Source organism: Lissotriton vulgaris, chromosome 12, assembly GCF_964263255.1.
Source record: "Lissotriton vulgaris chromosome 12, aLisVul1.2, whole genome shotgun sequence".
Taxonomy (NCBI): Eukaryota; Metazoa; Chordata; class Amphibia; order Caudata; family Salamandridae; genus Lissotriton; species Lissotriton vulgaris.
The window spans coordinates 266,722,798-266,749,374 of NC_141700.1; the positions used below are offsets into that span (position 1 = coordinate 266,722,798).

General features: G+C 44.2%; 1 protein-coding gene across 1 annotated transcript in view; it reads right to left on the reverse strand.

Moving 5' to 3' along the window:
- The window catches only part of INSRR (insulin receptor related receptor), a 736,218-nt gene that overhangs the window by 515,757 nt on the left and 193,884 nt on the right, over positions 1–26,577 (reverse strand). Inside the window, exon 2 of the mRNA XM_086945015.1 lies at positions 6,498–7,046. Within this exon, the coding sequence (XP_086801141.1) occupies positions 6,498–7,046 (549 nt within the window). The remainder of the gene's footprint in view (positions 1–6,497; positions 7,047–26,577) is intronic.

The window sequence follows — 26,577 nt, forward strand, 5'->3', positions numbered from 1 at the left end:
CATCATGGGGAGAGCAATGCGTTTACCTGCAGAGCCATCCACAACATTAAGTAACATCACATATGATTTGGTTTTTGATTACTGCAAAGGATTAGCTGATGTGGTTTGTTCTGTGTCTCACCAGGTTGAAGCTGCAACGACTTTGAAGGACCTCTACCATGACTTGGACCTGGGAGACTGGGTCCTGGTCCACAAAAATGTAAGGAAGAACTGTCTTGACTCACAATGGAAAATTGAGGTTGAGTTGAGAGTTCCTGGATCAGAGGCAAATGGTGTTTTGGTATTAACTGTATCATATCCACCAAGACTGAGTAGCTTATGGAGTTTGATTTTAGAAGATCTCACATTTCCAAACCTTTGAAAATCAGCCATCGCCTCAGGAGATTCCAGCATTGAATGTTTGCAGCGAGTCATCAACGAAGTTGGCTCTGATTTAATAAGGGTTGTAAATTGAACTTTGAACCGTAAATAAAAATCCTTTTGCTTAAGATGATAACCCAAGCCTGAGTGGAAGAAGAATAAAAATAGGGACTTTTCCATAGATGAAGAAAGAGGGCTAGGGAAGACTTCCCAGTTGTGTTAATATTGTGCCAGAGACTGATAAATGTTTCCAAGATTTTAAGAGACTGTTCAAGACTTTGTTGCACAACAGTAAGATGTGGAGAAAGGAGACATTACATTAATCCTCTTACAGACACAATCTGAACCAATATGAAAATGGAGTCTGGAAATCCGAACCATTGGCACAAGTGTATAATAGGCACATTTATTGTAGGAGTAAATATAGTAATAGCTGAAGTCATCATTATGTTCACTATAAGTTCACATGAAGCAGAGGTTAAGAGATCGGGAGTACATGGGACATCAACACCTACCAACTAGCACCAAAGAGGACAGATTAGGATTGAATAGTGTTTTAATAGAGCAAATTAATCGCTTGCTCCATGTAGACTTGTCTAAAGGTGATTATACACTGAATGCTTATGCAAAATTGCTGAATGAGTATGCTGACACTATGGATGTGAGAGACTGTTAAGTGTGCATGCAATTGCCTGCCTCTGTTGAGGAGGGCATCAGATACCATCACCTTCCTTTGACGCATGGTATTAGTTGCAGTTTACTTCTCAGTATGTTTCATGGAAAGGGTCATTACAAGGACTATTTCTCAGATTATGATTTGGTGCTTTCAGAAGTTACAGCTTACAAACATATGAGCAAATAAGATTACTATAAGCAGGAAGAAAGAAGGAAAAAGTATTTTGTACCTACAATTACATTAGACTTGGTTAATGCACATAGACAGAATTGAACCTGTACATTAACAAAGATAGAGAAAACGTTTGTAGATCAAGTAGAAGGTAGACATAGGGGATTGACTATTCAACTTTATAGTAAAGAGGGTGTTTTCAAATGGACCAAGGAAGAATTAGCTCAGGGCTAAGGGAAGCTATGGTCCAGTAGCTCTAGATTGGGAACAACAAGGCAAACTTTGCATTCAACGAGCACATACACGTTATGATACAATTTTTGTGGGACAAAGTGCATGTGAACACACATTTCTGAATGATCCTTCTTCAAAGAAGTTCTTGCAAGAAGCAGCACAATTGGCCCCAAATGTATACAGTAGAAATGCATATGTCCGACTGCTGAACAATTGGTATGGTACTAGTTATGTGGCTGTTGTATTCCAAAATATATACCACATAGAAGATTTGAAGAGTTTAGAAGGGAAACCAGCACATAGAGAGAAACATGGAAGGAGTGTAGGGGAGATTGTAGGAGATGTGTTTGGAGCAATATACCTAGTTTGGGAGTGGTCTTAAATGATGTCAAGATTAGAAGGTTGTTAACTATAGTAGATAAGTTGCCAGTCAATACAGCTCAATTGTTGTTGCTCGTATATGGACCGATGGTTTTAATAAGAGCTTTGGTGATACAAAACAGTCTTGCTTTAGATGTGTTATTAGCAAAAGAGGGCGGATTCTGTAAAATGTTGAAGTTCCAACATTGTTGCACTTATATCCAAGACCACCGTAAGTATTTGAGGAAGTATATTAGCAGCATCACTGAGATACATAATGAGATGCATGATTTGGCAGCTGAGAGAGTTTGGGATAAGGTTTTAGAAAGGTTTTTGGAAAGGTTGGAAGGTGGTTTGCGAGTCTTGGGAAAGGAATCCTTGGTTATATCTTTAAACCAAGTCGTGGTATGTGTCATTTTGTTGTTGGGAACAGTGTACGCCTACTACTGGTATCAGGCTAGACAAGCAGAGAATTCCATTACAGAGAGGGAAAGGACAATGGAGAGACTGCAGGACAGTCACTATGAGAATCTTAAGCGTTTGGAGAAGTTTCAACAGGGAAGGTTGGCTATGACATCTATTTAGATCTGTCCTCCCTACAGGCAGTTGTGATGGGTGTCTTGACATGTCACAAAGGGGGGACTGATGTAGCTCAAAATTCATTTTTATTTCTAGGGTTGGTTTATAATCAACAGTAGTCTGCACCCGCACATATTTTTTTCTTGTTTTAACACAAGACAATAGAACGTGAACTGAAACAATATGAATTATGGTGTATTAGGGACATTTCAATGTAAATGTCAAGAAATTAACATTAAAACTATATGTAATTAGCTGAAACTATTACGTGAAGAATTTGTGCATACCTCTGGCAACCATTCATGTATTTGATTTGCTTTGTAACGTGTTAATTTAGAATTGCTCAGTAAAGAGTGTTCATTTTATATGAAATCTCATAAAGCCTGTGTGCCATTTTCTTATGTTGGCCGAATACTGTAGGCCTGAAATCTATTTTCCATGGAAACTCTCTCATTAGATCGAATAGTTGAATTTCATGTGCATTTTGGATTTGTTCTTTCTCGCGTTTCTGTTGCAGGTAGAAGAATCATCCTTGTTAGTTAGAATAATGTCTTTGTTTTAGGAGTTAGACATGGAGAGAAGGGGATAAATTGAGCATTGACACTAATCGTGTAAACTGTTGTACTTTCTCATTGAAGGGAGCCTGGGAATCATGGTCATCTCACCAAGCTCAGGAGCATTGCTGCCTACTGGAAAATTACCTATGGGAGGTGGCATAACTGGATGACGCGATCCGCAAAGGATCCTGGGATGCTACCTGTGGTTTTGATGTATTGTTACTAAGAAAAGTGTCTGGGGGACTTCTACCTCGCCTTGAGAGAGAGCATGTTAGAACGAGCTCTGTCTCGGTCGGTCTGTCTCTGTAGCAGCTTTATACTGCTTGACTCAACTAATAGGGGGAGACGTCTTAGGAAGGCGTCACACGCTGACATTTTAACTGATCTTGCCTGGGAAATGCTATGTATGGATGTCACATTAGTGCTAGTGTAGGGACAGAGTAATGCTTTATATCCACAAACTTTTGATGAAGGATAACGTGGACGTCTGTTCCGTAATCTTTTGTATCCTGAACTAATAATTTTGTGCATGTTGCACCACCTTAACTTCATCCATAGATTTGGCTTTGTATTAGTTCCAATGTATTTTTACACCCTCATTGTGAGGGGCCTGTACGTTCGGTTATTCTTGGTTTTGTAGTAAATCAACATCCTATTTGGTAGTCTTTGATCCTTAAAAATCTTAGTGAATTGAAACTGAAATGATTGACCTGCAAACAATTTCTCTCCCCACCCCCATGTCTAGAACATGGAACTCACCTTCTTCACAAATGTACCGATCTCCTTTGAACATGAACCTGTATGAACCCACAGTCCAGTTACCATTACGAAGTAAACCAGTGAAAGGCCATGGAATATTTAGGCACCAAGTACATTTAATTGGAATGCTGTATTTTTCCTTAAAAATCACCTGGAGGGAGAACTTATTTATGAAAAGAACGTCAGAATATAAACCAGAAACTGAGAAGCAGATAGTAGAATATTATGCAGAATAAAGACATGGCGCCAGCGTGAATCTTGTAGCTACTAAAAATCAAAATTTGGATAGGATGCGAAATGTTCTTCTCAAATGCCAGACACGTTTGACTGAGTGGTGGCGAAATGCAGTGGCCTAACCATAAAGGACTTTTAAACGTGTTCAGAAATCCCCACACTATTACGCGTCGTTCCACCATTAGACCAGCCCAAACCCGTCCCCACAAACACAGCACAGTGGGCAGGCCTGAAAAGAAGACCTGCGTTTTGCCAGACCTGTGTGGTCTGAGCAGCAGCACAAGTTTCCTCTTCAGGCCCAGGCTTGACAAACAAATCCATTCAATACAGGTGGCCACGAAATATGGCTTCAGCTTATGTTATTGAAAGGAGCAATTAGTGTGTTAACTGTCAAAGAAAGAAATATTCCCATAGTGCATCGGCCCTATGTTATGCCCAATTAATAAATCACATATTTAGGAAGTTGTTATATAGAGTTTTATTTTGTTATATAGTGTTCCACCCCTTTCTACCGGATGACTTGTTGTTTACTCCTTAATAGTCGATACGCTCAATTAATGAAATCTCAGGTATTATAAATCATTGCATTTTCAGTCGGATCTCCGTGTTATTCACTGGTTGAATAGTAAAAAATCTTTTAACAGTATGTACTGTAGCGTATTTTCTCAACCTTGTTACCCACGGGCTGTAAAGGATTGGCCTGGCAGAATTAATCCACTGCATAACCTTTAACACAGCTCCAGAATCCGCCATCAACTGTCTCACTTAAGATCTGGGATGGTTGACATGCTCAGTGGTCCTGACTGGTATGTATCAATTCATGGTTTGCCTTTTAGAACCTTGACGCATTCTGTTGGCCGTGTGTTTATATTTTGCTGCTAAGCAACGTCTGGTTACAATTTAGTGGACTTAAAGCTTTGAACTATGAACTAATTCGACTAAATGACCTGTAAACACGAACAATGTGTTGGGTCACTGGTTTTAATCCTGCTGCTAAGCAATGTCTAGTTTACCTGTCCGTTGAAATGCGTTTTGCACTTTCTGGGTTTATATTTGTTATACAATATGGAACACACAAAAAATGATTTTGCACACAATAGCTGCTTATAGAAATGTTGCACACATGCTCGTACCATTATCTTACGGACAGAGTTTTCTAAAGCTAAATATTAAATGATACTGCTATATCCATGTATTGTAAGGATTTTAATTAATCAAACAATAAATATAGACAGAGGTGCTTGTAAATGTCTTTACTTACATAAGATGGCCCTATAAGAGCATATTACATATTTATTATATATTTTCATATTACGTTTACTTTAGGAATTTTAGCTTAAAAAATTGTTTTTTTTTAAACAGGGAATGTTTATTTAAAACATTAGGTGAAATACTAGCCTGTAGAAAATGGTTAACTGTAGTTGCGTAAACAATTATTTAGTAAAGTATGTAGTAGTCCAGAAAACATATTTCACTCTATTTGAAACACATTCTGTGTGTAGAAGGGAAAGATTTTAGTAGCTGTTCTTGGTGGTGCAGACAACAAAGGACAGCGATTTGAAGAAAAACGTACAGATTTTGGTAACCTTTCATGAATAGAATGTTATATAAACAATGTACAACAGTAAAGCTGCACAGAGAGGATTGGGGCTGTTGTTATGATGAGAAAATCAAATTTTCACAGAGACCCAATAAATATTTTCTTTATTTCACAAGGCACCTGCGATTTGTTTCCATTTTATTTTGCATGGGGTTCCTGTGCAATATGTGTTTGCGCAGTTTTATTTTGTGCAATAAAACACCCTAACGCATATTTATGTTCATCTCTTTCCTATATCTATTTTCCTATCTCTATGTCTCCGAAAGACAGAGAGGGAGGGAAAGGGTTTGAGAAAGAAAGGAGTGAAAAAAAGAGAGAAATATCCTTCTTACCTGAATGTCTAAATTTTCCCCAAAAGCCCTCAGGAGGGAGAGCTTGTGACTCTAGCCTAAAGACCATCACTCAGCAACACAACTAGCCCGTTACCCGTACCTGTGAAGTACGGCAAATGCTTTGTCCTGCAATAAACTGCTTCAGAAGCACCAGAGTTGGGCCTTGTAATCAATTAAATGGAAGGGGGGGGACAATGGCTTGTGAGGGAGTCTGAACATCAGGTCAATGTAGCAGCCCAGGGCTATAAGCTACTGTAAAATATGTGAGCTTGAGCACCTGGCCCCAGAGACCCACGTATAAATAATACATTTCTGCAGTATTGGGGGAAATGTGGGAAATTTAAGGCACCCATCTTAACTTACACCAAGCTGTTTAGCTCGGCGATAATTAGTCTGGTCGAACCATACACACAGTAGAGTAATGATGAGGTTATGAAATAGGCGGTGAGGATGCATTTAAAAGAAAGATCCTGGTCTTTAAATTGGGTGAGCATTAATCAACCTGAAGCCATCAGTGGACAAAATATCTAAATGTGAGAGAAGCACACACAAGTACACTTTGATAAAGGAGCATTGTTTAAGTTGAGGGACATGTAGATGGTATGAGCATACTTGAAAAGATCTGCCTCTCTTACCCTTCTGGCAGTAGATCGATGTCCAGCAGCGATATTCCGTGAGGCCATTGATCTGGGTCTTCACACAAGGCTTTTCCACATCCAGGATCCCAGGACACACATCGGCACACTCTTCGACCGGCTTATTGCCCACAATGTAGTTGTTCTCAATGGACTCCAGCACCAACATCCAGTCAATGGTGGACATGTAGCACAGCTCCTGGTTCCTTTCTATCCGGATGGCTCCCCGAAGGATGTTGGTGAGGCTGTGCAAGCCAATGTCTCGCAAATGGGGCATCTCGTAGATAACCAGTGCATAGTTGAAAAAGAGCTCCGTTCCCCGGATGACAGACAAGTTAGGGAACAAATCCCGAAGGCTCTCCAAGCCGTACACCCGGAAGAGGAGCAGGTACTCTGTGATCATAGTCAGCTTGGGGAAGCTAAGGCCGTGGAAATCCTCGCATTTGCTACTGAACATTAGAAGGATCTGCAGGCTGCCCTCGATGATGCTGCAGTTCTCTAGTTTCCGCAGTTGGGAGACCTCGTTGCGGATGTCCATACTCCCACAAACTGGAAAAGAAAAATGGGAGAGTAAATGCCAAAGTATTAGAGAGCGTTCAATCCCTCTTTCACACTGTTCCATGCACTCTGGATATGTGATCTAAATATTAGCGTTAAGGCTATTAGCCATGAACCAGAATAGGAAAGCACTCTTTTCCAGAAAACACATCCTACAGAAGTCAGTTTACCATTCTCAGTGTACCTATTACAGGTTGTAGTCAAGACATTTGACTACAACGACTGAAATTAAAGACTTTAGGTATATATATATATATATATATATATATATATATATATATATATATATATATATATATATATATATATATATATATATATTATATATATAAGATAATGGCTTTTAACTTTAAAAGTCGCACTGGAAAAATTCCATTTAATGTACATCCGTATCAATATGTCTTAGTTGCTCACTAATAAAATATATACTTTTCAAATGTATGCATCAAAATTGCTCATCCAATTTAGAAATCTACTTTTTATTCCCATCTTATACCTATAGTTCATCAAAATAGGATTATAAATGTTACAGATCCTTACATACGCTCTTAGAGTATTATTTTTAAAGTAACATATGCCTCTTGAGTCAGAATTCGGAATTACTTAAAGGTGCCTCATGTAGTGACTTTTGATATTATTACTCTAGATCCCAACCTCGTAGGCACAACACACGATGTATACAGTAGAAACTTACTTCTCAAGCATTAACCGTGCACCAGGTAAAGCGCTCTACCTCGACAGCTAATACCGCCAAGGATCCTCTTTGAAACGTGCAGAGCCGAGCCCAGGCAACATGGCAGTTTACCACTTAGGTGCTCACCCCTACCTAGCAAGACAGCTGCTCAGTAGCAGTCCCTCATCAACGGTTCTTTTCGTCAAGGGCAGATGATCTCTCTCACTCTTTTCCTGCAGTTCCAACATCACCCATCCTGCCTGAGGCCATCACTTGACCCCAAGCCCCTTCAGGCACCTGGCTGCTTCCCCTCCCTACACCTCTTTCCAGTGATAGTAGCAGTTGCAGTGGTTTTTCTTTGGATTTTCTGTTTGCAGCTAGTGAGATCTCGTGGGATTAGTGATCATGGGTGACGTGAACTTCACGTGTAAAACTTCGGTTCACTGAGGCAAATGAAAGTTAACCAAACTTTGCCCAACAGCACGGTGTACCTAAACCCAGTGGGCACTCCCAAAACAATAAAAAGAAAATAAGTTGCCGGCTGGATTTAGACCCTACATATGAACTAAGCTGCTGGAACCTCGCTCACTCATTCAACCATATAAACAAATGGGACTAAAAAGCTGACTTTTTACCATGATCATCTCGGCACAGTTGTAACCATAGAGGGAGCACCTTCTGAACCTATAAACTTGGCCCCAGCTATACATCACCCTGGATACAGGTTGCATCACAGTGCAGGTGATCGACCGTAGACCCTTGAGGTAGATTAGTGGACTTTGATTGGTCAGCAAAATATCTGTTTTCTAGATCCCTAATTGATAGGAATCATTCAGGGATTTGCTACAGGCCAGCTTTTTTACCCTGCACTAGGGTAATAGTTGCATAGAAAATGGGGAATCATTTGCCACAGGAATTACATTTAGATGGACCTTGAGGATGAAACAAAAAACGTCAGGTATATTTGTAATGACCAATGTGATAACTGGTACCACTGCAAGCGTCATTATTTACTGCCAGATCTGAGCTGGCAAATCACTTTGTTATTCAATTAGAGAAGCAGCAAATCAGACATCAATTCTACAGTATTATCTTGATTTCGGCTAAACAATTAGAAATGTAATTTAGAGACAGCTACAGGTAACTGGAGTACGTAAAAATCAGGAAAAGGGATTTTCCCAAAATCACACCACAGAACATGTGAGGCAAATACAATTTGAAAACATGTCTCCTGGATCTAAACTAGTGCACGAAAGACTAGTTTGAAGCGGATGTATGACATCACAACGGATGCTTTTACCACGCATGCTTTTACATCGCAACTTTTACAACGCATGCCTTTACAACGCATAGTGTTGAGGGGTGCTGGATCGTGAATAGTTTAATTTACTGTTCCAACTCTAGTCCCCGTGGATAGTAGGGAAGGTGTTGGATAGTAAATTAAATCTATTCCCTATCCTTGAGCGCCCCCCCGCCCCCCAGCACAATGCGTTGTAATGGTTTGCGTTGTAAAAGTTGTGATGTAAAAGCACTGCGTGGTAAAAGTTGCGTTGTAAAGGATGTTTCCCGTTTGAAGCTTGACCTCAAAAATGCACCCAACACATCTGTGAAAATCCAACTGGACATTATGGCTATTGCTCTCTGTCAGAACCCCTTTCAGAGGGCCATGGGACTTGCAGAGGTTACTGGGCCCAACTGTGGGGGTTGAGGCCTTTTACTCCTGATGTCCTACCAGGAGCCCTTAGCAACTGGGGCAAGTACCCCTTCTGCACTTGACTGTTAGTGGTAGACTTGAACGAGCAGTCTGAGGCTCCCTCAGTGGCTATGTGTGACTATAGATCAGTGAACACAACTCATAACTCAAACACTGTGCAGCAGTAGCAATAAATCAATGTTCAGTCACATACTTAGGTTTATCATAAAAATAATTGTTTCCAACTCTACTCATGCAAAGGAAGGTCACAGCATTTATAGACAACACATTCCTTCTTGAGGTCAGGGCTCTAGTGTTTCAAAGGAAAATCCCTGTTCCACCTGCTCCTTACAATGCGATCAAGCTACTCCCCATTCAACGGCACCCCCTTTCAGGGAAGGCTCACTAGCGGGTCTCAACTCAAGAATCCACACCTACTCTCAGAAAGTAGTCAAAAGGGTCTTGGCACCGCAGAGAGTCCCCTTTGGCCGGTAGGCCCATACTCAGTCTTACCCACTCTGGCCGAGAGAAAGCGTTCAGTGCATTTGAGGGTGCCCTGTCCATGGGCACTCTCACAGGTCCGATCCTGCCAGTAAGTCAGCTGCATGTGGGAGGCACAGCAGCATTCAGTAGACACAGGCTCTCTTCTGAACCTAGGATGTCTCTTCCAGCAATGATCAAAAGTGTTTCCACACTCCTCCCGCAAGGGACATTTCTGTGTTCCCCAAAAGAGGATGGTGGGGGTGAATTCGATGATCCTGATCTCGATCCTAGTGATGAGACAATGCATCCATGATGTCCTCACACTGTCCACGGGCTCGAATCAGTTGCAGTCTGGGTTGTTCCTCGTGACCCATGTGTCAGCACAGTTCATAGTCCTCGGGCTCCAGTCAAATCTGCAAAGCACAATTATTTCCGGCGCCCCCTCCTCCGTACAGGGTTCCCACACCACTGCCACTCATGGTGCTGGCCATTACTGCACAGCAACCTACACCACAGTGGCCCCTCCAGGCACATGGGTACTACAGTCCTGCACAGGCATCGACCCTTCTCAGCAGGCAGTCTCTTCAATGGCAGCCAATTCTGGCATACGCGGGTCGCTGCAATAGTGCCATACAGATAGTCCATTTCAGGGCACCAAATGTGAATTAGAGTTTGGGTCTGAAATGTTATGTTGACATTCTACTTCTTTTGAAGTACATACTTCTCCTTCCCCTCTTCCACTTCAAAGCCGTCTGCCACAGCAAGAGAGACTCTGAAGCGAATACTACCACAGCATAGGCTATGGAAGGGACTAGAGTTCACACCTGGATGCCAGCCATAGTGATATGTGTATCAAACGGTTGATCTTGGGCTCTCATCCCTACTTTTTGTGATCCCCTTATCAGCCCCATCTCCTTCATGAGAGGTGTCCAGCCCTTTTCACTGTGATTTCTCACTGAATCAAAGAGCACCCTTTGAAGTGTACAGGAGAGACTCTTTCTCCGTCCATCAAGGTGTCCCATCCAGCTCATAGAAATGCAGCAATTCACAACTCTGCCTTGGTAGATTCTGCTACCGCCTCATGTCTGCACTAGGCTCGTCTAGGCACCCCAAAGTCCACCAATGTACCATTACAGGCACACTTCACCAAGCATTTAGGCCTCACTCCAGTGACGCAGGTTAAAAAGGATCTGTTCCCTCCTACTGATCACTACACAGTATGCTTCTACCACTGTGCTTGTGCTGCCTAACTGTTGATGAAGACCATAGCCTTTCACCACTATGAAGTTAGCCCTTCCCAGTCCAGCAAGACTGCAATCCATGAGACAGTCCTAAGTCATGACGCATGTGCATGATCTGGGTTTGCCTAGGACATCAAAAATCAGCATTAGGCTTCAAGACATCAGTACAGTTGGGAACTCAGGACAGGGCTGCATGCCCATTATCACTTGGAGAACTTTTCTATCTCAATACTCTCAAAGCAAACTAATAATTTCTGCAGACAGAGTGTCTAGACATATGACTTCATAAATCTTAAAAAGACTCAGACCAAATGCCCACACAAAGAGAGAATTTTGCAGTTCAAATTACCAAAAGCAGAGACTTCTAATCCATTCCCCAAAGTTGTGAATTTTATTGAACACTTTGCTGGGGCTGAGAACCTTAAATTTAAATGCAAAATCAACTATCAGGCCCTGGGGAGCCAGACTCAAATGTTCCTCTTTTTTCTAAACAACCAAGCATATTGTATAAATATGGAACTTCACAACCACTGGTTTTCTTGGAGCGCCAGAATACCATTCTCGGGTGAGGCCATGCGCCTTCCTGAATGTCCCTTCAGAGCATTACACAACTAGCAGATGATAGTCTACAAAATGAAAAACGTGAGATGCAGAAAAACCACTCAAAATGTGACTGCATCAGAAGGACTCTTTGAGCACAGTTACGAATGTTCAAACAAGGTACACTAGACATCTGCACCCATGGAGCCTCTGACATTGGGAAGACTCACAACCAGCAGACAAGACCTTGCCTACTGAGACACTCAGGAGCACTAAATGACCAAGACACAGGTGAATGACGGGCTGTTCAAAAACAGTTTCAGAACATAATACAATTTGAGTTGATTTATGCACCAAATATTAGAATTCACCATTATTGCCACATGGCCCATGTATGGTTGAGACCTGGAGGTCACTTTTGGTGATCCTTGGTCTCAAGCTTGTTTTTGCCTGATGTAGAAAAATTGAGTTGAAGTATCAATCCGTATGGCATAGGCAGCAGCAGCTCCTCCGTAATGGCAGAGGAGTGTAGCCCCGCTGCTCAATGCCAGCAGTTGAAAAATAAAATGATAATAAAACAATTTTATTGTCATTTTAGTTTTTTAAGTGACTGGCAGAGTGTGTGAGCCATGCATGTGTAGTGAGGGGAGGGCCTGGTCATGGCAGGGAGGAGAGGTAGTGGGTACTGCAAGTACGCATAACTGTTTGGCTGATCAGGCATCTTAGGACAGCCAAACTGACATGCACATTTAGGTTTTTCCAACCTGGCTGTGTTCCACAGCCGGGTGGTGGAATGGCACAGACTCCCTGTGGCTGAGCAAGCTTCAAACCAGCCCACTCAGGCCAACCCAGCACTGCTCTCATGCTTGGTAATAGCAGGAGAGCAGTGTCTGGATTGGATGTGGAGTCTGATGGTTTCCCAGGGACTGCCGGGAGTAGGAGAGCAATGGAGCAACGAGGCATGAGGCATCCAGCAGCATCAGGTACGTGTTTGAAAAAAAGTTCTTACTAAACCCCCCTGAACCCCCATCCACCTCACTGTATATTGGCAGCAGCCATGACTAGGCGTTAGAAGAAGCAAAAAGTGTCTTCTGATTTGGTATGGCCCACGTCTGGTCCATTAATTCCTGTGTGACTCATTTTGCAATACAATGCAGACGAGAGTGGTCTTGAACTCCCATTCCAAATGCAAATGAGAAGGAGTGGGCGGAGTTTGTGGAGTTGTGCTATGCAGAATTTCAGGGGTTGCATAAAAATTCTGTTGAATTCCAAGGATTTCCGCTCCCCCCTAATTAAGACAAGGTTGTCGCATTGATAAGTGCGACAGTCCCCAAAACCTATTCCTGTAAACGAATCAGATTGCACGACATGCAAGGTTCAAGAACTACACACGATCATTGGGGACTTAGCTGGGAGAACACAGTACTAGCAACAAAACACTTTCACAGAGCTTCACTAACCTATCTAGCTCCAGAAAATGGAATAAATATGGTGAGGCTGCACATCAGTGGATATTTATTAATAATGAAAAATATCAGGCTGAATAAAATTCTCTTCACAAATGCGACTGTGTGTGCAATCACAAACAATTTGTTGTCTCGCACCCCTCTATTTTTATTAATTGTCCATCTTGCCAACATTCAATATTGCCCCGGGCCCCCATGATCACCGGAACATTTTGCCGGACTGAAGCCTGTTGCAGCCTGTCCTGACTCAGGAACAGAAGGAGCCAAAGGATCAGGCGCAAGGTCGTCGTCATCATCCTCATCTCCCTCAATGTGGAGCACCAATTATCATAGGCGAAACCAACTCCAGCACGCACTCCTGGCTGTGTGAGGTTCACCAGCACGGTGCTCCAACGAGCCGACCAATCAGAGCATGGACGCATACAGCTAAGGACTAGGCGCTCCTTGGAGGCTGTCAATCACAGTCTGGCACGACCTCTTTCTAGGAATGTGCGTCAAACTCCCAAACCTTACTTTGAGTCCATGATTGGTTGCAGACATGGGGTTTCCTTTTTAGGTATCGCCGAGCGATGCAGCACATGCGCTGCTCGCCTTGGCGAGACCCAATGTCGGTTTGGTAGGTGAAGGGAGACAGGACATGTGCACGCGCGGGTGCAGAGGACAGGAGTTGTGCATGCACGCGTATAGAGGACAGGAGTTGTGCACGCGTACACAATGTTAATAGCTGATGGCGGTGGCTGCTGTCTCAGGGCTCGTGAGAATCACCCCTCCCATCGCGGCTTGGCTGTTGCAGTCGTGAGGAGGGACTGCCTGTTGGTTTGAGCCGTGCAGCTGACGTGATGTTCTGGCTCATCACTGGGGAGCAACACGTGTATTTGTTGTGAGCACGCCTACAACGTCCCTCAAACCTCCACTACAACCAAACTGTCATCTATTATGCAGCACGCACATTCATCTGCTTCTGGTGCCCTGGCCTGTCACTGTTCAGGTTTCACTGCTTGTGCAGCAAGCTCCCCTCCCAGTGATCGGCAGGCTTGGGTGTGTGTGCGACAGCTGATCGCCGCCCCTCCCCCGTCACTCTACAAATGCGCCCACATCCTCACAGCAGCTGGGTTGGCAGTGCCCACACAGAAACTCCCTGTCCGCGGGCTCGGCAGCGTTCCCAGCCATGGCTCACTCTAATTTTAGGGGTGGGAGTGTGCCTGTAACCACCTGCCTTCCTTGCCCAAGCTGATGAGGCAAAGAGCCTGTATTTCTGCCAGGGAATCCTAGCGGCCCTCGGATCCCTATGAGAAGATGAGGCTTTGACATCAGAGTCCATAACTCTGGGACTGGGAAAGTACCGCCTGGACGTGCACGTCGGAGAGCACCAGGGCCTTGGGGCTGTGTTTGTCACACCTTCAGTCTGGAGTGCATTTGCTAGAGTTTAAGCTATTGCATTACCAATAGCTTAAACTCTCGTAAATGCGAGACCTATTGCATTGCAAATGCTTGTTTACAAACTGCCTCAGCGCTGGCTCCTGAGTCCCCTCCCAACTTGACAGTTTCAGAACACAGCACTTTTTCACACGCTCGTCCTGCATCCTGCAGGTGATATGCTTACTTGGGACAGTGACAAACATGTTCCAACTACCAGCTGTTCTGTGACGAGTGGCAGCAGCTGCTGCCTTTGTGGTGTAATGCCTTTTAAAGGAACATGAGGATGCTTGTGAATCCATCCATGAGATGCGCAAACACTGAACCTGCAGACACCTGGTGTCTCCTTCACATAGATATTTATGCTAGGTCGATTATAGCACACTTACTGGGATTGGCTTAGTTGTGTACACTGTAATTATTTGCCTTAGGTACGAACTCTAATTATGGAAAGAAATCTTGCACTTAATGATGCTTTCTAATTAGAGACTCGAAACACAATTATAAGCTTTGCTTCATCTATCAAAGTGTACAATAATTCTAGCATGCCACAGTTCTGTCATCATTGTAGAGCATCACAGAGGTCAAATCAAATCAAAAATAGCTTTATTCGATTTTGTTTCTTAAAAACCATAAAAGCACAATAAATAGAATAAAAATATACCAAACATATTCACATGAACAATATTCTACCAAATCCTTCTGAAACCAGAAAACATTATTAAAATAAGAAGCTGACTAGATTATTTACACGAGAATGTTGAACGCATTTAGTGAAGACTAGAGAATTAGTGCATTGTATTCCTATATCTGATAACAGTTTTTAAAAAGGACGATACAGCAAATGTAATCAATTCATTCTCTAACATTTGTAGCCTCAAAATTGCCGTTCTACATTGTCGAAGTTCCCACTTCTTTAAAATTGGTATTAAAAATCTCTTCCTGCGGAGATCATAGAATTTACAGAAGAAAATACAGTGTAACATAGATTGGGTAGAAACCTCATCACAGGTGCATGGTAACATATTTTTGGACCATGAATTTACCTCTGGAAATGTAATCATTCTAAAGAAGGACCCACCGCGGAAACGAGTTAGCAACATGCATGTGTAGAGCAATCTTGAACCTGTACCAAATAGGGCTGAATACCATTACACCACAACATCAAATGATTCTCCATAACTGAAGGCTTTTCTTTTTCAGCAGGCCAACGCTTATTTTCTAAATAGTTTAAGCATATTAGTTTCAGATTCTTCCTCGATATACTTTCTAGACAGTTTGGAGAATCAAAATATTCCGGTTGGCCGATATCGTGCAACAGTTCTTTTATGTATTTAATCCATAAAATCCTAGATGCCCCTTCCAATTTGAGACAGTCCTTAATCAAATCTCTATTAAAACTGGGCTCATCAGAGGACCACACCTTATGCCACAAAAGAAGGGGATTAATTTGAATAATATCTGAAATATAGGGCAGGCCCAATTCCTTATGACATACAAATGTGGCAGTTGAACCTGGGACAGCTAGCAGGTAACGCAAAAATTCGCTCACGCAGCACTGGATTTTTGGGTTGTTAGCTATTCCCCAAAGCCCTGCCCCGTATGTCGCGGTGGATACACATTTGGACTTATAAATATCCACCATCACCGGAACTGGTCGGCTGCCCAGTTTATTTGAAAAATTCCGTACTGCGCCTATCGCTCTAGAAAAGCATTGTTTTCTTACATTTACAGCCGATGTCCACAAGCCCGATTTATCAAAATTAATACCTAAATATGAAAAAATGTCTTTGGTGTCTATTTTCATGTTATCAATAAAGATTTACATGTGTTTCCTTTTTTCGTCCCACAGCACATGGTAAAGGTTTTACTTTTGTTTATTTTCAGGCCTCTGTCCATCATATATGTTGCAAATCTAGTAACAGCTCTTTGCAGGCCTATCTGTGTCCGCGCCATGATGACTGCGTCATCCGCATATAATAAAATTGGGACTGGTTCATTCTCAATCATAGGGTAGTCCTGCCTATCCCAGGCCAGAAATGAGCCTACACTGTTTATATAGAGGTTGAACAAGAACGGGGCGAGTATGCAAACTTGTCTCACTCCTTTGTTATTGTTAAATTTCGTTGTACACTCTCCCCGTTTCCCATACTGGACCCTCGCCCCGCTCACGTATAAAGCTCCTTAATGAATAACAACAGGTTTGGATCAACACCCATCTCTCTCAGGGTACTCCATAGTTTGTCGTGACTTAAGCAGTCGAAAGCTGAACTTAAATCGACAAACGTTAAAAAAAGTTTTTCCCTTTTTGCTGTTACATATTTATCTATGATTAGAGCCAAGTTTAATCCCTGTTCAATAGTTCCTAGTCCTGTCCTGAAGCCACATTGGAATTTTGAAAGTAAACCTGTCTCTTCCACCCAAGATTGCAATTTATTTAAAATAACCCTCCCCGCTACTTTCATTAACAAATCCAGTAAGGAAATAGGACAGTAGCAGTTCGGTTAATTTCTGTCACCCTTTTTAAAAATGGGAATCACAATAGAATCTGACCATGTAGGGATAAATCTATATCTATTACAGCTGTTCAATACCTTGGTTAAGAGCGGTGCCGATAGCTCAGTGTTAGACCTATAGACGTCTACTGGCACGCCATCCGGGCCCGGGGCCTTACCTGGGGCACTCTCATTAATTGCTGTTAGATCTTCTTCATAGGAGATATTAATGTTCCCTGGATATGGTGTAATGTGAGCATTTTCATCTCCCTCCATAATGGTAATTTCCTCACTCTGAGGTGAAACATCAGCTTTATAAAGATCCTTGAAGTAGTTGACCCATTTATCTTCAGTGATTGCCACGTCAATAATATCAGTGTCCTTATCTACAAAAAAGGGCGCATTAACAGCCCTCCAGAAGCCCGTGTTATCCTTCGTCATACAGGCCTGGTGTAGCGCCTGCCATGCTTCCTTTTTTTAGCCGCGCCTTACGCTTATTAATTTTTTGTTGATAATCAATTCTGGCCAGCCTCAGTTCTTCCTTGCTTCTATTTTCTTGTTTTAAAACCTTCATTAGGTGAGCACGGGCCTTGCTACAATCCCTGTCAAACCAGCCCTGTGTCTTATTTGCGGCCTGTTTCTGCCTGCTAGTTAAAAGGTCTTGTATTTCCGCTGTAATTCTGAGGAAAGCCTCAAACACTAGTACGTTGTCATCCGTTTGCGAGAGATATCTCGAAATCCCCATATTTATTTTTTACTAAAGTTTCTAGGAAGGCCATGGGTTTCACTCTGTCCCAGTTTATAGCATAGCCATTTGTCCTAACAAGGTTTATATTATGGTTATACATTGCTTGTGTTTCCTTGGAGGTATATTTACCCCCGGCAAGGGAAAAGAGTAGGCAAATTGGGCGGTGGTCACTCATTACTATTTCAGCGGTTTTATTTGTGTGGGCGTTAGAAGAGTACCATTTTGACATAAGGATAAATTCAATTACTGTATTACAGCCCCTGCCTATAAAGGTAGGTTCAAATGATACAGTCGGTATACATAGGTCATTAGCAAAACCCAAATCAAATTGGAAAATTATATCATTTAACATGTCCCCCACAGTAGTATGAGAGAAATGTGTTAAAAAATCTTCCTTATCTTTGCCCATTCCACAAAGGCCCAGATGGTTATATGGGCAAAGTGGGCAATTAAAATTACCAGGCCATATTAAGCACATCACCCCTCAGATGATCTATGTATTTCAAGGTTCGGCATAATTCTGTTAATACTTTAATGATCTCCGTTTTAGAAATATTGTTGTAAAAATGTATTAGAAATGTTCCCTTCTTGCCCCTGGGACAATATCTGATAGAATTCTGTTTCATTCTCAATTTTCACTACCAGATCACCCGTGAGGTTAAAACGCGTAGGTGCATAATCCCCCTTTATTGCGCCCCATTACGCTAGGTCTAGCAGGAGTGTGAACTGTACTATATCCAGCTATGTGTAATGCCTCAGTTACCCATGATTCTTGTATACAAATAATGGTGTAGTCTTTGATGAACATTGCCCACAAGGGATCTCTCACCTTGGATGCAAGCCCTGCAACATTCCATGATAGTAACTTAAAAGTGTTGCTTTTTTCTGATGTCTTCAGTGAGGGCCTTGGAATTACTGCATTTATTAGTGTCTGTTCCTGGTCTCTCCAGGTCATTCTCGGGTTCTCCTTTCTTATTACGGCTTTTGCCTAAAGGTTGTTCACTCTCTGGGGTCACCATCAGGTCCCATCTATCTATGACTACAGAAGGGGTAAAGTTGTTATCTCCAAGCCTAGATACATCTCCAGGCCTAGGTAAATCCAGTGTAAGAACCCCCTGGTTAGATAAAGGACTATTTAATTTAGCAACCACTGTCAGATGACCTGCCTCTACACGGTCATCATCCGTGGGCCCTACCACATCACTTCGGACTGGCTGGGATTTCATACCCTCAGACCTCACATCCAGGGTAATATCATTATACTGGGTAGTCCTATATGTGGTCAGTCAATCCACCAGGTCTAACGTGCTGAATCTATTTCTGAGGAGGATACTCAATACAAATCCCAACTCTTCATTGCCTATTCTATTGCTGACATTACCAAGGCGAGAACCCCTATCACTTATCTTTCCATGAAAGTCAGGACTTTCCTTATGCGATTGGGTGGTATAAAAATAGTTGAGGTCAAAGACCCGGATACTGGTTCTCATAGAGTGGGAAGACCTTTCACAAATGTAACTGGCGACCCTATTATCTTGAAAATTAATAATTATACAGTCACCTGCTATATCTTTCGTTTTTCTACCCACCCATCTCACTCTCCGTGCAAGCAAGATTTGACTGTGCATATAAGAGGGGAGGGGTCTATTTGTGTTCAACCAATGAATCGTTTTATTTTTTAGTTCCATATACGATTCAGTCCGACCCTTGTCTAGCTCTGGAACCCCTATGAGAACAGCCACGTAGGGTACGGATTCTGGTGGCAGATCAATGTTTGGCAACATGCTCTTATAGCCATTGTTGTGATGAGATCCCTTTCTGCCTTCTTGAGGAACACACTTTTTCACCCGGTTTATTTGTTTTAGCGAGCTTAGGGTTTTTCCCCCTCTGTGGACCCCCACCTCACTTCCTTTTAGAGGCCACTCCCGTTTTTACGTTTAGTGAGATGGGCACAACTTCGGGCACGGGCATCGTAGATGCACGAGTAGCGACCCCTCCGGCTAGAGTTGGTGATATGTTATGATTGATTTGAGCCGGCAGATTAGAGTCCCCGTCACTCATAACAATCACAGCATCCTCTGTTGGTTGATTACTTACCCAGGGTGGTAGCCTCTAGGGCAGTTACTTGTTGCAAATGCTGCTCCGGAGTACGTGACAACATTAAATTCCCCAGAGATGAACGTCTCGCAGATGCTAGTTCCTGTGAGAGGCGGCGTTCGGTGATATCAATCTCCTGTGCCAAAACCGATGTGGCCCTTTTAATAAATTGATCTAATGTCCCCGATACATAGCCACCGGTTGCAGCCTTCTTCCCCTTTCCTTCGCGTCCGGCCATGTCAAAATTGCTGGTATACTGAATTTATACAGATGATAACTCGGGGGTGTATTACAACAGACAAGAAATAAATGCTGTTAGCTGACCTTGCTGGCTCTCAGTGTCGATGTTAGGGCGGGGGGCCCAGCCCACCCACCTCCGGGCACCAACAGGCTTAAACGGGCCCGCCCTTGGCCTGGGCTTTGCCCAGCACGCGCACACACGCGTCCCGCGAAGCGGGGGCCGCGAGGAGTGATGCAGTGGTTGTGGGCAGGCACAGGCACAGGTGCAGGCAATCCCGGGACTCCTGGTCTTTTGAGTCCCAAAAACGAGGATACTCCTGCGAGTGCCTTAGGTACGAACTCTAATTATGGAAAGAAATCTTGCACTTAATGATGCTTTCTAATTAGGGGCTTGAAACACAATTATAAGCTGTGCTTCATCTATCAAAGTGTACACTAATTCTAGCACACCACAGTTCTGTCATCATTGTAGAGCATCACAGAGGTATTCACAGAGAGCTAATGTGATTGTAGGGGTGGCCCGGCGCCGGTAAACTCAGCTAAGCAACACGGGAGGCAGAGTCCCCCCCCCCACTTCCCAAAAATCCAAGTTCCAGGAGGAGCAAAAAAACGTCATCGCCCACCATGTGCATTTTGCTTGCCCTCTCGGGGTGCAAACATCGATACACTCGACCCTATACGTGAACTCAATCGACACTCATATTCATGCTTATTGTATTGCCTGCAAACACGAACACAAGGGCTTGAAGGCCCTTCTTCAGGGCTTGAATAAACACAGAAGTATGAATTGTGATGTGCATTTTCTTCGAGCCTCTGTTTAGCAAATTTATCCAGTAACTAACTAGCATGCATTGAGATGATGGTGCAGGAGTGACTCTGTACATTCAACAAGGCACTAGCACCTCAACAGATTTTGGTATTTTTATGGGGCCTTGTTTACTGAGTTCAGAGGAAAGCCTCAATAGGATTTGGTATTTTTATGGGGTCTTTTTCACTGAGTTCATAAGAAAGCCTCAATAGGATTTAGCATTTTTATGGGGCCTTGTTTACTGAGTTTAGAGGAAGGCCTCAACAGGATTTGGTATTTTTATGGGGCCTTTTTCACTGAGTTCAGAGGAAAGCCTCAACAGGATTTGGAATTTTTTGTGGTGCTTTGTTCACTGAGTTCAGAGGAAAACCAGCATCAATAAGGCAAATGCTAAAAACATAAAATAATCTAAAAATACCAAACTGGCAACTCCAATATGTATTTACTTAGATATTGAGAGTGGCAGAAAATGGGATCAAAATTTGAACATGTATATTGATCGAACTAATTCCACCTTCAGCCCTAATGCACGTTTGCCCAAAGCACTAGAGTATACTTCGTGGACATTAAATTTATACCACAACCTTAATGTACTCTTGTTAACATTGTCAATATATAAACAATACATTCTCTCACTCCGCAATTTCGGTATGAATGACAAATAAAATATTTTTAGAAATGATGTTAAAATTATGTGTGCGCAAAGTCCACTTCTGTCAGGATCCTGACGTTTAAAAGGTGAAAAAAACAGTAAAAGTAGGTTTTGTGGTAGGAAAGAACTACAAATCCTAATTGATGGAAGCCAATCTTCATACCTAACGCATTTTAGGTGGGAAAGTCTCTCAGAAAGGCATTGTGCGAGAAATTTCATCCACCTTTAAAGTAGGCAGTCTTTCCAACTCCACAAAGGTGTAAAGCATGCCAGCTTCACAAAACTTTTGGTTAATCTCGTAAATCCTATTAAAAGTTTGACAACGTCACTGATGCGGCAATATTGTATATGGATTTCCTACCGTCAAAGTCGTTGGTCTTTACACTCATAAATTTGTATACGTGTTCTTAGTCATTTGCAGCCAGATTCATCATTGTCCCGTTTTGCGAGTCCTTAATAGCGATTATTAAGGAATTGCTATTAAGGACTTGCAAAACGGGATTCATGTAGGAATCGCTAAATAAATTGCGATTCCGACACATTCCTTATTTGCGATTAGCAAATTGCTAATTGCAAATAAGGAATAACTCTCCATTCATTCCTATGAAATGTAAATTTAGACTTATGTTGCGCACACAAATGTCCAAAGGACATGTGTGTGTGTAACATACAACTGAGAAAAATGCACAAAAGTGCATTTTACTCAGTTTTCGCTATTTACCACGAAGTCAGACTTCACGGTAAAAAGCGGCAAAAAATAGCAAAATCGCAATTTTTTAATGGTTCATGAATAGCATTTAAGGAATCTCAAATTGAGATTCCTTAAATGCGATCGCAATTTGAAAAATCGCAATTTTTTGCGATTTTTCAAATTGCGAGTTCATGACCCATTGATGAATTCCAAATGCCATTTTTGCGGGCGCAAACGGCCGAATTCAGCGATTTGCACCGTTTCCGCCCGCAAAAATGCTTGATGAAGCTTGATGAATCTAGCATTCTAGCTGATAGACTCCTAAGATAACGTGCAGAGCCAGGTGACAATTTATAATGAAATCCGGCCCAAATAAGAGACAAAAAAGACAGATACTGTAAGATTTCGTTTTGATATAGGACCAAAGAACAGAAAAAATGTGAGTGTTAATATCAGATTTTGTAATCCTTCTTAGGACTGTGATCCTTAAAAAAAACGGAGCCAAAATGCACAAAGCTTTCTTCAGTAAGACGATATGACATACTCCTGAAATGTCAGGAGTAAGTGAAGAGTTAGTCATACCGACTCACAGAAAACAAAACAATACATAATGTAAGACCCACTGCACACTGGTGGGAAAAGAGAGCCGAGAACGGATACAGGCCAGGGAGCTTGGATCTCCCATTATAGGAGCAGGTATGCACGCGGTGAATGATTGACCCAGCGCCCGAGCAGGGCATGCGCCCGTACATCTGGATGAAAGCCCGCAGGAAAGCGGGGGCTGGTCAGTTCCAGCATGGTGCTTCACACATTCTGTAAATGGCACATTCATCGAGTGGAGGTACCGGAGCGTGCCCTGCAATGTTTCTCATTAGCATGCAGGGAAATGTGTCAGAGATTAGGTGTCTGATTCTGCTCATTTAATACAGACTGCGGACGTGTCGACTTGTACAATTCTCAGAATCTTCCATGGAAAAAGTCCCATTTATATAGTGCCTCTTTTCTTAGTGCTACTGGGCAGCACATGGGCACGAGTAATCGCCAGCATCTGAGATGTTCACCACCATCCCACCCATCACCTTACGCTTTTCTCAAAGAGATGCCCGGATTATAAAGGGTAAATAATGAAATCAACTAATTCAAATACTGAGATACATACTGTGGGAAATTGGGTTATTAATTGAGGTCGCTAATTACCCACCTCAATTAATAATTGCAATCAGGGCTTTTAAGTGGGATGAAAAAACTGGAGGGGGGGGGCGGGCTCGGAGGGGCGTGGCCAATGTAATTAAGGGTGTGGCTTAAAACACATAAGCAAAAAATCTGTGCTTAGCATAGTGTGCCGCCTAACTTGTAGTTTGCTGTTTCGGTCATTGCATACAGATATATGATACTAGAAACATCACACCTATAACAAGTAAGGACTATTGGCTTTGTCAATGGTTGTTAGTTGCATAAGATAAAAAAGCAGCAACTATGGCTTGTATATAATATTGAAAAAGCTTCCACTTAAAGCCCTGTGACAACAGGACAATTTTGCTGCGCCTGAGTTTCAAAAAGAGAAGGGAAATCGAGAGAGAAAATGAATCTCTTTAAAGGGTTTCCCTTCCCCCAGAACGCTCACCTGGCATGACGTCATGCTGTTACTTCCCCTTGTGAGAAGTATGAGCATGCGCACATCATGTGCCTGCTGTCACTGCAGTCTACAAAAAAACGGACCGCCTGTGCCAGGGCACAAAACAGAGCCCGATAGACACCCATTTCGAGGCCCCCTTTAAAAACTGCCGGTGCTCAGCACCGTGAGATCTGGCCCACTTAAAGCCCGGATTGCAATGCTTGCCAAGGTGAACCACTAAAGTCACTAAATAAACCTGAGCGCAAAAACAATGATCAGTCCTGAGCACATTTTAGTAGTTTTCTTCAAATTAAAAAAGGTAGACTCTTAATATGTAGTTCCAATGTCCTTATTCTTTATTCCAAATTAGACTGGTAGTAATTCCACAGCTTGATGAAGTACGATTTTTACAAAAAACAGCCATCACCTGTTTCGTTGTGAGCTTTAAAACACAATTGACTTCTTCAGGGCTGAATGTTTCCTTCACTATTCAAACAAACGAGTCCCCATATGATGCAAAAAGTATAATGAGGAGGGCGTGGCTTAGGAGCTGATCATGGCGGACGCGTCTCGATAGAGCTCCGCAGTCCGCCCTTGCCAGAGACACCATCTGCCAACTATCCTGGTCCCGACGGACCGAATTTGCATGGGGCTTTGGAGGGCATGGTGCTGGGCCCCAGGCGGTTTGTCACGGAGGTCCGTGCGGGCCCGCATCGGCTGCTGCGCCTGTTCTCAGTTGGCGGGCTGCCGTCGCGGCTTCCACAAGAGCGGCGGCGGCTGAGGGACTGAAGCAGAGTGTCCCGAGGCGAGTGGGCTGGAGCGGTTGCTAATCTGCTGGGGCAGCCCGCTGGTGGCTGAGCGGGCGCCTGATCCCGGAGTCGGCGGCTGCTGCGTGGACGCCGCTGCACCCATCCCCCCTCTCCTTCCCTGCGGTTGTGGCGGCTGAGGAGGCCTGGGCCTAGGGAGAGCTGCCCGGGTACGGAGGCCCAGAAGTGTGCCTGATAGGGGTGGACCCGGCGCTGGGGGAGGTGTGCGGCGGCGGTGGAGCCCCCCACCCCCTGTCTGCCCTACGACTCGACAAGCTGTACTACAGAGGAGGGCCGGAGCCAGGGCCCGTGCACTGAAGTGCCCCTTGCGAGTGGCTGGCCTGTCCGGGAATCCTGGCAAGAGGTGGGTCTTGCATTGCTGCCGCGGCACCCTCTCGGCCGGCGGAGTTGGCTGCTGGTGCCCGGCAGATACGGGGTGGGGCCTCTATGTGACCGGAGGCCCCCTGAGGTGGCTGCGGGGGCTGGGCTGGACCCCGGGGAACAGTGAGGCCTGCGCGGGTATGGAGCCCTGCTGGTGCCTGGGGCCTGCTTTAGCTTGGCGAGGGGGGGGCCCGTAGAGCCTACCAACGACAGGAGCGCACCGTGCAGGGTCCGGGGCTGGCCCCTGTGGACGGTGACGCCGCCGTTGTGGTGCCCCTTTCCTCTGCGGTGGCTGTGTGCAATCAACCGGCGGCTGATCGCAGGTGGACCTGGCATTTGCTGCTGCAGCCCGTGGGGCGGGCCGAGGCTGTGCCATTTGAAAGCCTGAGGCCTACTGAGACCGGGGCTCCGGCGAGTGGTGCCTGTTCGACGGTGCAGCGGGGGTGCTCTGCCTTGCCACGCGGTGGGGCCGGGCCCTGCTGCCTTTCCCCTGCTTTGCTACTTCACAGACTGTTCTGCCTCAGACCGCCGGTGAGTGGCCTCCCACCCCACTATGGGCAAAAACAGCGCCGGCACACCGGCGCATAAGCAACCCACCATGGATCAGTACGCCACGGCCGCCCCGGCTGGGAGGGAGGCTGCGGGGGGCATCTCCTCGGACACAGCGATGCTTCTGGCAGTCTCGCACGGCCCTTGAGGCTCAGATCGGAGCGGTGGGGTCCGAGGTGGGGTTTCTACACCAGAATCTCCGGAAGGCGGTGGACCGAATCACGGAGGCAGAGACGAGGGTTTCAACGGTGGAAGATACTGTGTCTGCCCTCCAGAAGAAGGTTGACAAACTGGCCATGATCTCCAAGGAGCTTGCGGCTAGGGCCGAGGACGCAGAAGGGAGGGCCCGCCGCAACATCCGTTTGGTGGGATTTCCGGAGGGAAACAAGGGGTCCTCGATTGGGAACTTCCTCTCAAACTGGCTCAAGGCACTGCTACCCACTGAGAACATCTCGTCCTGCTTTGTGGTCGAGAGAGCACATCGAGCCCTGGTTAAGAGGCCACAGCCGGGTGAGCGCCCACGTCCGGTCATTTAACTACGCAGACTGAGATGCCATACTGCGTTTGCCCGGACACACAAAGAGAAAATGGTCTTTGAGTTCCATCCCATCATGGTTTTCCCTGACTACTCAGATTGTCCAGCAGCAGCTACAGTCCTTTGTGGCTGCGAAGCAGCGACTGCGGGACCTGAACCTCTCCTACGCTCTTATGTTCCCAGCCCGCATGAAAGTACTCTATCAATCCAAATCCTACTTTTTCGACACCGCTGAGGAGGTCTTCGCATGGAATGACGAACGCCAGCGCATTAAACCGCACACTCCACCGCCTCACGACTCAGACTCCTCTCAAAGTTCACATCAGAGTGGCCGCCAGGGTGGGGATGCCTCTCTCCAGTGGCTCCGCTACCGCTCCAATTGGCGCTCCCAGG